The sequence below is a fragment of the Puntigrus tetrazona genome, chromosome 20 (assembly GCF_018831695.1).
Source record: "Puntigrus tetrazona isolate hp1 chromosome 20, ASM1883169v1, whole genome shotgun sequence".
Classification (NCBI taxonomy): Eukaryota; Metazoa; Chordata; class Actinopteri; order Cypriniformes; family Cyprinidae; genus Puntigrus; species Puntigrus tetrazona.
The window spans coordinates 18,354,111-18,366,766 of NC_056718.1; the positions used below are offsets into that span (position 1 = coordinate 18,354,111).

General features: G+C 35.1%; 1 protein-coding gene across 1 annotated transcript; it reads right to left on the reverse strand.

Annotated features, from left to right (window-relative positions):
* Positions 1-59: 59 nt before the first annotated feature.
* On the reverse strand, positions 60-9,751 carry LOC122324297 (adhesion G protein-coupled receptor F5-like). Its single transcript, XM_043218608.1, has 18 exons — positions 9,671-9,751; positions 8,089-8,185; positions 6,821-6,930; positions 6,607-6,640; positions 6,476-6,493; positions 6,177-6,277; positions 5,793-5,857; positions 5,542-5,687; positions 5,171-5,365; positions 3,680-3,883; positions 3,411-3,551; positions 3,127-3,302; positions 2,866-3,036; positions 1,377-2,741; positions 1,171-1,212; positions 973-1,035; positions 834-891; positions 60-290 (listed from the first exon to the last, which is right to left on the reverse strand). The coding sequence occupies exons 2-18, from the start codon at positions 8,099-8,101 to the stop codon at positions 205-207; spliced, it is 2,988 nt and encodes a 995-aa protein (XP_043074543.1). The 5' UTR covers positions 8,102-8,185; positions 9,671-9,751; the 3' UTR covers positions 60-204.
* Positions 9,752-12,656: the final 2,905 nt, after the last annotated feature.

Below are 12,656 nucleotides of genomic sequence, written 5' to 3' on the forward strand. Positions count from 1 at the left end.
CCATTCCGCTCAAGAGAGAAAGTTAATTAATTATTTGTTTAAAATAAGGAGGCATTTCGTTATCAGTGAAACAATGAAATATTTTTTATTTGTTATTTTGTATATAAATCAGACAGAACAGAACAGCGTTATATAAAAATAACAAATAGAAAGCAAATCTGGTTACAATTTGATAAGGTAGATTTTCGTTAATGAAGTAGCTGATCAAGCGTTCATAAAAGTATCTGAGGAATAGGAGCTGTTTGAAGATGTAGTTGTGAAAATGCTGGCTCTAGACGAGTTGCACTCATCTGCAAATAGTTAATTGCATGTCACTAAAAATATATTTAAGTTTATTCACACATTTAACATTATGACCTGTTTAGTTTTCTTGATTGATTAGCTTTTTGATTTATGAGACCATTGGCAGTGTCCCCATACACCACCTTCAGTTTGTAATCCCTGTGCCATACCCATGTTATTAAACAAATTAGCGTCCCCATAAACCACAATTGCCAATGTAGATGCAGAGGTTAAACAATTCATTTCTGATTTGAGAAATGCACCAAAGCCAGCAAGAAAAACTATTAGCTCACTTTGGTGTGCTATTTAAGAATGGCATTATGTTTTTGAAATTATATTGTTTTAGCAATCAAGAAGAACTGCAATAGTTCACCAAAATGTACATTTCACACACACACACACACACACACACACACACACACACACACACACACACACACACACACACACACACACACACACACACACACACACACACACACACACACACAGATAAATATAATTGTACATGTATATCATTTGTTTATCAAGTTTATAACTTTTACACTTACTTATATTTCTTAAAAAGAAATTCTGTCCGCTTGAAGATGATGGTCCTACATTAGTATTCTGTAATTTAGATTTAAAACTTAGTACATCTATCACAAGGAAGATCTCATGTATCAGATGAATTGTTTTTCTGTCACTTACCCTGGTACGGTTAGAGCTGGTAAGGTTCCTTAGTGACAGTCTTCCTGCCAGAGCCTCACGGATCTGTAACCAGATATGACAGAAGTCAAAGTAGTTAAAGTATAGTTAAAGTTAAAGTATAACTCGAAAATAGCTTTCACAAAATGAATGTGCCAAAAAGGTTTGTCAAATTTTCAAGCAACAAAAATCTAATCATACCTTGCTGTCTAAAAGCGTTCCAAACACCAAAATAAAGAATCCCTGCACAAGTGATACAAATGTCATGACTACATTATTTGATTTATTATACTTTATGATTGAGTATAATAATTACTGCATTATTTACATTACAATTACAGTTTGCATTTTAAGGACCAAAAATATAACCTTAACATAAAGTCAAATACAAAGATAGAAAGTAGTACCTGCAGTGAATTAAGGAGTGCAAAAACCACATGAACACCTAATTCCTGTGACACCGTGGTACCAATTCCAAATCCCCATGTTAGACCAAAGATAGGAGTCAAAATGGCCACACATCTGGCAATAACCACCAGGGCATGCTTCTCATCTGGTTGAGTTGTGGCACCAACTCCTCTTCTCAACATCTTGTACAGAACCACAATCAAAACCACAAGGTTTATGGCTACAATAGTGAGAGCTGGAATCACAAATGCCAGCAGAGCCTTTGATTCGTTCCAGTTCAGCCAGCATGCATCCTTTTTGGTAACATAATTTTGAGGTCCAGCTGTTGATGCAACAGTAATGATGGCTATGAGCAAAGGTGCACCATAACCGACTGTGAAGGCAATGACCATCATCTTAGCTCTTGACATTTGAGACAAGACCATGACTGTACGGTAAAAGAGCAACAGTGCTGACAGTAAGATCCAGAAGAAAAGAGCCAGGTAAAAAAATTGCATGAAGAAAACCACTGGACTACAGCGTCCTGCTGAGGTCGGCTGCTCACTTTCTGCGACTGCAGCTCCAATGATAAAACAGATATTTGCGATCAGCAGAGACACAGCAATGTTGACTATGGAGACATGTCGCATGTAGGATGTGTCATTTCTTGTCATTGACTTCCACACAATGGTCTCAATAGTCAGGCATATGATCAGGCTGGCCATCGAAATAGCTACGCCAATGTAAGTTATATATGCTAAGACTTGGTGATCAATGGCAAACGGTGACATTAGGATTGAAAATGAGGTTGTATGGTTGCATTCACATGTAACACTGCCAGTTTCAATCCCTCCACTTATAAAGTGCTTTACTTCACATCCAGTGGAATCCCATGCATCAAGAATAAAGTTCCAAAAGACACACTGAGGATTTTTCAAAGTCTGATTAGTAATGTCAAACGCAAAAGATATGTTGTTAATCGTTTTGTTGTCAACCTTTACTACAACCACATCTCCATTGATGCGCACATCTGGATTGATAATGCCTTTTTTACTGGTCTCTCGAGTAGGTAGGACATTGTCAAGAGTTGTGAAGACTATAATGGTTATAGGAGTTGATGCAGGAATCTGTGGTATTGTAATCTCAGTATTGGAGTGTGGCAGGCTTGATATTGCAATATATGAGGAGCTGGTTGAAACAATTCTACTTAAATCAATATATGCTTCATTAATCGTAAAATTAGCATCTGTAAGACGGGCACTAATATTCTCAATAGCGCTCAGAAGTACTGTGCTGGTGTTATCTGCCCTGGTGTTATTGTTCAATTTTTTCCATGTGGAAAAGGAAGATGTTGAAACAAGGATATCCACTGTTTTAAGGAAATTCTGGAAATGACACAAAAATAATGTTTAGCAGAAACAATTTTTCATCAAATGGGAAAATATAATGTATAAATATTTTATTATAATAGAGATTAGCTACAATTTGACTGATATATAATGTACATACCTTCATCACAGGCAGATTGATGATAACGTTTTGTGAAACAGCAGCAACCTTTGCAAGTATTTCAACAATGGTCTGGACAGTCACAGTAGACTGTGTTATCTCTTGTGTATTATTCTGTGTAGCTGTACTAAGATCAGCCATAAATACTGGTATGTCCTGTACTTGCAAAACCTGAATTACAAAGTAAATACAAGAAATGTAATTACTTGAAATAAGATGGTAATTACTATTATTTTTTATTCAATAGATGATAAAAATTACCTGAACTTGCTTTCCTAGATTTACGATAACCTGAAGTATGCAGTTTGTCTCTTGACGCTCCCATACACCTAATCTACATCTATATGTAATGGTGCCTTCCTTGCCTTTTTCACAGGGTCCTGTCACAGTAGCACCTTCAATTCCATCTCCAAGCATTATATTTTTACAGCTAAACACTAGAGGAAATATATCATTGAGTTTCAGAAAACAAGAAAACCAGTTATTTACTTATAGACAGCTGAAAACAAGCTGCTACGTCATAAGACAAAAAACTGAAGGTTTACCATTGTCCACTGCTTTTACAGTAACACTTTTTTTGCCATAGCTGAAACTTTGAAGCGCTGTGCTCTTGAGTTGACATATAAAGGTCTTACTTCCACAATTTCCATTTTTGATCGCATGGTTTAATGTGAGGCATCCATCCACTGATTGTATGAAATACAAATAATTGAAAACATTAAAATATGTTGAATTGAACAAAAATGTTTTACTGTAAATGAAAACTCCAGTCAGTAACTTTTGTAAGAATATTTTGAGAGTTAGTTTGTACAACCTGGAGGTGTCACAACATCATCAGGCGATATTTGGGTCCACTCCACACTGTTCGTTTGTTCACAACATGTCAGTAAAACATTCTGGTTAACACACTGGAACGTCCTGTCATTTGCACCCACTATGATGTTGGGAAGTAGCTGAATAACTATATCCTGCCACTGAATGTAAGGTATTGTCCTGTCTATGATACATACGTATCGACCTGCAAATACAATAAAAATGTACATATACACAAGTTTATTTATGCATTCATTATTTTATATAGAACAAAGATACTGTTTTACTGAATAGTGTTAAATAACTTTTCTTAAATGTGGTAAATTAAGAGCAGCGCATTCAATGTATATTTCAGTATAGCATCACACCAGTGAAACACAGTGACCGTTTATTAGGACATTTAGAAATTTGTTAAGAATGTATTGTCCAGGGCACTCTTTTGCATACAAATAAAGTGAATTATTGGGTGCAGATACAGTTTGTAATGTGAAGGCGGAAGCCGATATCGAATCCATATGCAGTCGTTTATTTAAATCACAAGCATCAAACAGAAACATTATGGCAGGTAGAAGGTCAATATCAAAGAGGCAGTCCGATCTTTCAATGAGTACAGGGGAAATCCAGTAAACGATAGTCAAAAGGCAGACAATGGGTTCTAATCCAATACATCAGTTTAAACCAGGCAAACAAAACATAAAGGGCAAATCCAAGACTAGAGAAACGTGAAACAGGCAGATAAATACACAAGCAGGCAGTCAGCAGATAATCAGAAGAATGCTCGGTAAGGCAGATGAAAATGGCAAAACTTCGCATTTAAATATATGTCGGGCCTCTGGTTATATGGCCCTCAAACAGGAAATGGTTCATTAAGAAGCAGAGGGAGTGAGCCCAACTAGTATGCTGGCTAGACATTACACAGCCATATTCACCAATAAAAACTTCTTATCACACTGCTGCAAAGTGATCTTATATACACTAGAACAGAAAAGTTCAAAAATAATAATTAATTATTTTTTGTTTTGTTTTTTTACTACAGCATGTGTAAGAATGAAATGACACCTGTGGTCATGAAGTGAACTGCATCCAGGCACCTGCTGCTCACGCTTACACTACAATAATTAAAATTACACTCTTACGCTTGTTTTCACTGATTGTCAAAGTTTTTGCCTATGTGGGTCACATACTATCTTGTCCAGACAGGATTTAAAAAAAAAAAATAATAATAAAAAGCAAATAATATATATTTTATATAATATTAGCTTTTTTCACACTGTACAACACACTTAAAACTTGAAAAGTAAGGGTGACTGGCATAAAGTTGATATTTATTTGATATTCTAGTTATGCTAATTCTACACAATGAGTATTGGGTAAACAAATGTAGACGGTTCCATAGCTTGGGGCCAGCTAGTACTGAAGTATATTTACCAAACAGCTTTAATCTTGATGCGTGTAAGATATTGTTAATAGGACAAAGATATCTGTGACTCACCTCTGTCAAGCTCATTGACGTTATTCACAGTGAGAGTGCTGCTGTCAGATGAAATGCTGTATTTAACAGGGTTTAGTGTAGGATCTTGTCCATTTACTGTCCATCTCATTGTACCCTCAACAGAATCCGGGCGTACGCATTTCAGCACCATGTTTTGCTGAGGATACCATTCTTCTGCAGACAAGTGCCTTTGTTCTGAAAGTTAAGTTCACAAACCTTATTTTACCTTTCTTATACGTACCATTGGTTTATTAGTCCCTTCAACATTTTTACAAGTAACATTCATGGTTGGAACAAATTTTTGACATCTTGCATGAAGCAATAGATTTTGAACAATGGAATAAAATATGAAAATAGAAGTTTAGACTTACCACTTTGAGCAAAAGCATCCGAAGCTACACTGAATCCTTGCTTTATGAGAGTGCTGGCGACCAGTTTGTTTGCGTTTGCAAAGTCGGGGCTGTTGGGACTGCTGGTTGTCGACTCAAACTGATAGTCTGCTATAATACTACCAGGCCTGTGGAGCAACACCCAAACCACAACAATGAGAACATGCTGTTTTAACACAAGAGGAAAAAACTAAATGGACCTTTGGAGTGAATGTTTATGGTGTAGACCTTACCTGAAACGAATCACCCTTACTGAACCCTTTATATAGGCAGGCACATTTTTGTAACTTTCTTCAATCTGTAGTGAGTAAGAAATGTACATTAGGACATAAAATGATAAAACCTATGAAATAAAAATAGGCCATTTTAAAGATACGCAGGCACTCTGTAGCAATAATAGACATGAGCATACAGAAAATGATTTACTGTTATTAAATAGACTGTATCTTTAATGACAATTAATAATTTCTCTTAATTAGTTCATTACTCTCCTGAAAGTACTAAAATATACACTCCATATTATAAACCTTGCTTCTATAATTTACACAGTATTTTTTTAATAATGCATCAAAATGTTTTTAATTACAAAATGTTTTTATAAAATATGAAATACTCACTGCTGACTGAATTTTGCTGGCATAAAATTTGTACTTCAAATCATCTGGGTTGTTGAGACTAATGTCAAAATCTTCATTTATTGTCATTGACATTGTAAAAACTGCAAAAAAATATATATATATATATATGCATTAGCATGGAAAAGCAAATAAGGACAAATCTTTGTCTTTATGTTTTTGTATTCACTTCTCATGTTTATGAATACTTGTATGTTGGCTAAACAGAAAAAGTAATGTGACTTCAACAGATATATACATGTTTTGCATAAAACAATTGACAGCTTTAATAATAATAATACCTGTTGCCGCTGTTGTCACTTGAGAAGACAAAATCATTGACAGACAACATCACAAAAAAAGTATATTATTAATGTATTAGCCAATTATTAGAACAGTGTGTATGAGTAGAGGACAAAACTGTCAATCAGACCTGCGTTTATTGTTGTACCATCCAGTTGTCTCAACTGAAATAGCATAACACAAAATATATTATTTTTATCAGGTTAGTTGATCACGTGATCAGGGCTCCATATTTGTGTTTTATTTGCTATGAACTGTTGTATATTTAAATGTGCTTTTAATGTGTAGCTACTGAATTCTAATAAAAATGTTTAGATTATTGGAACAAATAAACCTTCACCTACCTCTAAATCTACATTTGTTTCAGTGAAATCAAGTGCTTCCACACCGCAGTCATGGGTCAGCAGGACAGTTAAGATGATTCCTGCGCAGTACTTTAACACTTTTCCTGCATCTGATGAAATGAGAAATGAATCCTACATACAACTAAACATGTAATATAAATAAATAACAAGAACCAAACCAAATATTAATAAGGCCTTGGAAAGAGAAGTTTACTGTATAAATTTTCTGTTTTATTCAGTGTAAATATTTTGACATTTGTGCTTTCACACTAGCACTTTCGGTGTGTATCCTGGTTCGACTGACGACAGGTTCATCTGGATGATGAACGCGGTCTGGGGTACAGCTCACTGCTTATAGAAACACAATTGTAGCTAATCGCGAAAATGAAGCACTGTTAAAGCTGCAGTACGTGAGTTTTGCCTCTTTGTTTATATGTGGAATTGCATTTCTTGACGAATTATACGAATTATATTCCACGTGTGAGTTCGTTCTCCAGGCGGGACTGAATCAAATATTTTGAGGTTAATGTGTGGCATCCTACTTAGTAATCACAGATTCTAGTCTATGTATTGGAATATATAACCCAAATATGAATTTTCACTGTATATTTTCATCTGAACAAGTAACAAATCTTGTTCAGTTAGTTCATATCACATCAAACCCTGCAAATTATTATTATTGTTATAATTTATTGTCAAATTATTAATGTTAACAACATCAGCATGGCGTAACTGTGAGTATAGTGTGTATTAGTATGTAGATTTCAATGTATGTACATTATAATCTCTAATTGTCCCATTATTAATTATTTTAACCCGAAAAGCAAACTATGTTTCCTTCAAACTGGTTCAAACTCTTTAAAATACTAATCTTGTGCAATCCCAGGCTATCTGGAATCAGAAGCACATTGAAAATTGGAATATAATTTAATTTCACACACATGTGTTTCTTATCATCCTTACAATCTGCCAACAAAATGATTTTATGACATGAATGTCATGCCATGCTCAAATTTCATGCAAAAACCTACCTGTACCACGAGAATTTAAAAAACATTATTATAGGCTTTAGGCTAACTGTTGTGAATCAGGCTGAAGTAGGACAATAGTACATTTTATACAATGGTTACGCTCCACATGCAGAGAGCAATCAAACACCAGGCAGTTGAACCAAGTGTGAAAGCACCAAGTGGTTTGACATGGAAGAGAATGACGTCTTGCATTATAGCATTTTTATGATAAAATAGTTATTTAAAAAAGTATAGTACCTTGACTGGCCATGTTTCTCACAGATTTAAGTCAGTCACTATCACTTCAACATATTTCTTCAGAACTAAAGGCAGATATGGTTCGTCCAGACTACATCTGTAAAATAGATTTTTTTGTCATTAGGGAACAAAATTTGATTACAAACAATTACCGACATTAGAGAAATTAAACAAAACAGACACACATGCATGCACACATACACACATCTAATAACAAGTTTAAGCAGATAAATAGGTTTGGTTGCTGTCATGATATACAGAGCAGACAATTCAGTCTTAACTTTATAAACATAGAGAAATAGAGAAAACTCTCTGCATTTAGCGGCAGCCGGTACGCTCTGACACAGCCCGCGTTGCCAAAGCAACCGTGGACCCCAACACAGAACAGCCAATCACAATAAACTATTCACATTTCACCACAGTTGCTAATGGAACTTCAGATAACTGAGATACAGGAAGGGCACTTTGGTGATTATAAAGGCCACCACGGTCATGTTGTCAGAATAGACCAGGATGTGTTGCCCCTTTAAGGCTAGTAGGAAGGGTTTAAGGGCTAGAAAAACTGAGGCAGTTGACATACAAGCGCAGCTCCAGATCTGACCAAGATCCACCTGCCCTTGTGCCACCTCCCCGACCCAAGATGTATGTCTCTGTCGTGACCATATTACTTCTGGACAATTCCAGTCCCAACAGGACACCTGACTAAACAGGTGAGAAGTTTTCCAAGGAGCCACAGCTCTGATGCAGAGGTGGGTTACATTGAGATAAAAATGACCCAGAGGCCAAGTGTGACAGTGTACATGGGCTTTGAGCCAATGTTGAAGGTGCCACATGTGAAGCAGGCCCAGAGGAATCATAAAGGAGCCGGTCAGCGTGAGGCAGAGCATCCTCTAAAAAACTCTGAGGGGACGTGAAGACCTGATTTTGAATGATACCTCTAGCCACTAAATTTTCAATGTGGGAATGAGGAAGCAGCAGGTGAGTCATTAGCAAGTTTAACTTGTACTCTTATTACACTCATAGCCGTGCAATATGGCTGCATATATTGTCATGATGAGGTCGCAGACGCAGGCTTAATTTTGTTTATTGGCACAGCAATAAACACTGGTCCTATAAGGCAGTCATCTATTTTTTTTAACCAGCTTATCTTTTTTTTTTATTATTTAGTTCTTTATTAACTTCTGTTAATCTAACTTAAATACAAAAATATGATTACTAACCCCTTTGTTAACTAGTTGGTGAGACTAGCTCTTAAGACACTGTCTCAGTATTGAGGATTGGATTGGCAATGAAACATTTCATTTCATTTACTAATATATACTGTACCTTAGGCTAAATTAGGGTCAGAAATGTAAGATAAGATTATTTCATAATAAATTACAACACACAAATAATAATAGTACACCTGTGCAACCATTTTGGGTCAAATATTTGCTTTCTTTTTCACTGCAGCATGACAAGAAAGGACATTGTGTAAAGTACAGAAATTGAACAGTTAATTTCAAACTTAAGGTAAGAATTGCTTTCTATAAATCTTTCTGCAAAAAGGCAGTTTCATATTAAAAGAATAAACACGTTTTACCTTCTCCTTTACAGTCTCTGGAAATAACCATGAAGAGATGCCAGACTTGTTTCTCAGTGTCTTTGATTTAGTTTTCTTTTCAGATGTTCCGCCCACAAAATATGTGTTTGGATCACCTGCTAAACAAGTCCCTCTATTATTTCCTTGTTCTCTTACGAGAAGAGAACAGAGAGCAATTTCAACAGAAACCACGTTAGGCCTCATCCAGACCAGTCCTGAATTTAGGGATCTAGGACACAATTATGTCATAATCGCCATGCTTAAGTTAACATCGAAATATCATTTAGAAGAGCTGAAACAGAATACAAATTCTTTTGATAATCAAGTGATGTATTTAGCCCAACAGCACATGATCAAGAGAGACGTTATCAACATTATGAACATGTTAGCAAAGTCATACTGATTTTATACAAACACTCAAAAGTTTTTTTATTGCTAACATACAATTCATGAAAATAATTGACCATTTCATCACAATCGGACACCAGCTTGGACAGGAAAAACTGATAATATTAATAACTGAAAGGGGAGAACTCTGGACTTTTAAACACAAGGACTAACTGGATATTTAACAACACAACAGGTGACATATAATGAACTGAAGACAAAGGGAAAAAAAACTAGGTCACTGAAACTCACATATAAGTCAAAATTAAGATCAGATTTTGTCAGAATTGAAGTTTGGCCTCAGATGACACATAAACCTGACAAATACAGACTACTTCGCTGTCTATATAGCTATATCTATAGAGTTCTCTATAGCTCAACGGTACGTCCTGATTTTGCTGAGTTTGACGTGTTCCTAGGTCAACATATTTTGTTCAACCTAGAAAAACATTTTAATCCAAAAATGCAGTCTTGACCATATCTCTACACCACAACCTAACCTTAATGAATGACTTAAAACATAAAGCTCTAGATGAATGACACTGATGTACAAGCACCAAACACTGATTGGAAGCCTCACTGGTTCTTCAAATCTGAGGGTCAACAGAGATGTATGTAGAACATGTAGAACTCAGCAATAGTTCAGTGAGCTCAATTCAAAACATTACTACAAAAATATTATGTTGGGTATCAGGAATTATTTTGCAACATAAATAGAGGGCTGCAGAAACTGTACAATTCAACAATGAAGTACTTGGCTACAAATCAGTTCAGTGGCGCAACAGTATGTACTATAGGCTACATAGAATAAAGAAAGTTCTCTCATCTAAACTACTGCAATTGTACTGGCGGACCCCAAGCCCCGCAAGTTTTGTATGTCTCCCATGTCTTGCAGTCTCTACCAAAGTGTGTTTAGATAGAAAACAAGAATAATAAAAAAACAGCATATAATAATAAATAAAATGTACAAGGCTAGGGTTCTTCCAGTACAGATTTGGGAAGCTAACCAAATCTAGATAACCCAGAACTTCCCATTCCATACAACACAGTCAACTATAGTGCTTATTTCAAACAGGAACATATTAGAACATATTTTTTGTAGAGTGTTGCAGAATACATAGAGCAAATTGGATTGTGTGAAAACAGGTGAAACATATTAAAAATGATTTGAAATATATCTGTTTCAAGAACTGACTTAATGGTTTTGTGGCCAAATGAATTAAGAGCTTTTTAGAAAATAAGAAAAACTGTGTGGTACTAAGTTACTTACATTTAGATATAATATATAAGTACAAAAAAGACCATGGCAAAATTAAAAGTACACATTGTTTTACTCATGAATTTGTTGCCCTCTAGAGGTCAAACTGAAAAAACTCCTTTATTTGATAAATTTTGTAATAATTAAAAATAATAATTAAGTATAAACAACATATTTTATATATAAAATACGAAAAACTGCTGACTTGGTATAGTACTTCATTAGGGCTGTTAAGACTAGCCTATAAAAATTATTATCTATTCTCGTTGACTTTGGAAGAACTGAAAGAACTGTAAAACAAACAAACAAAACATATGTATATGTAGCATACTGTAAGTTGAAGATCATTTGTCAGCTTCACAGTTTAAATTTGTTTGATTACAGTGAATAGGCTCTTTGTAACATCCTTGTGTTTGCAGCACATCTTTATTTGGTTTCTGTTGTGAGGATTTGCAGCACATGCGTTGTATTTCTAAATTTGGTGTTTTTTTTCTATTTGCATGTGATATTTCATTCGCAGTACATTGAGCTCTCTCGGACACTATACTTTACAATGGTATGTGGATTATAGTATGGATCACACAAAATTGTGTCCAACAGACCATTGGACACACTGTACTTCTATTCATCACAGCCTCATTTCATTAATACCAAAAATTAAATCTGACACTGGAAATAGCAATCAGCACTTTAAGGAACAGTCCACCCAAAAATTAAAATGACCCCATATTTTACTCAGCCCGAAGCCATCCTACGTGTATATACAACATTGCAACATAAAACATTTATCCTGAATCTTCCAAGCTTGGTAATGGGGGTGGATAGTATCCATTATTTTGAAGCTCCATAAATCGGGTATATATATATATATATATATATATAAGTACTGCAACATTCTTGCAGAAGATATCATGAGTCAGTTATTTACATTACAACTAAAAATATTTTTGCTACCAAAACCCATCAATTTGCTTGCGAGCACATGTGACAAACCTCTGATGGTGTATAGGTTATTTTTTTTATGTAGCAGAACTTGTGGATATATCCAATTTACGGAGCTTCAAAATAAATATACATATAAAAATAAATAAGTTTAGTTTGCATCACTGGAAGTTACATAGGATATTAAAACAGCACTAGTTGTGACACTGCCATAAACCTCTATAAAAAAATGAGTAATGAAAACACAACTCTACTTGTGAAACAAACACTGCCTAATTGATTTGATTATGAATCTCAACCATTTTGACACCGGCAAGCATTGCTAGCTTCTGACAGACCTTTTTATCCTTTTCTGGACAGACTGATTTGAGGAAAATATAAAAGACCAGAACTCTACGG

Bases quoted from the DNA above. Each gene is read 5' to 3' on its own strand.
- LOC122324297 (XM_043218608.1), bottom strand. The intron at 6,641-6,820 runs GTAGGTGAAGGT...ATGCTATTTCAG, and splicing joins AAACAAATGTAGATTTAGAG to TTGAGACAACTGGATGGTAC. The intron at 1,213-1,376 runs GTACTACTTTCT...TCACTTGTGCAG, and splicing joins CACTCCTTAATTCACTGCAG to GGATTCTTTATTTTGGTGTT.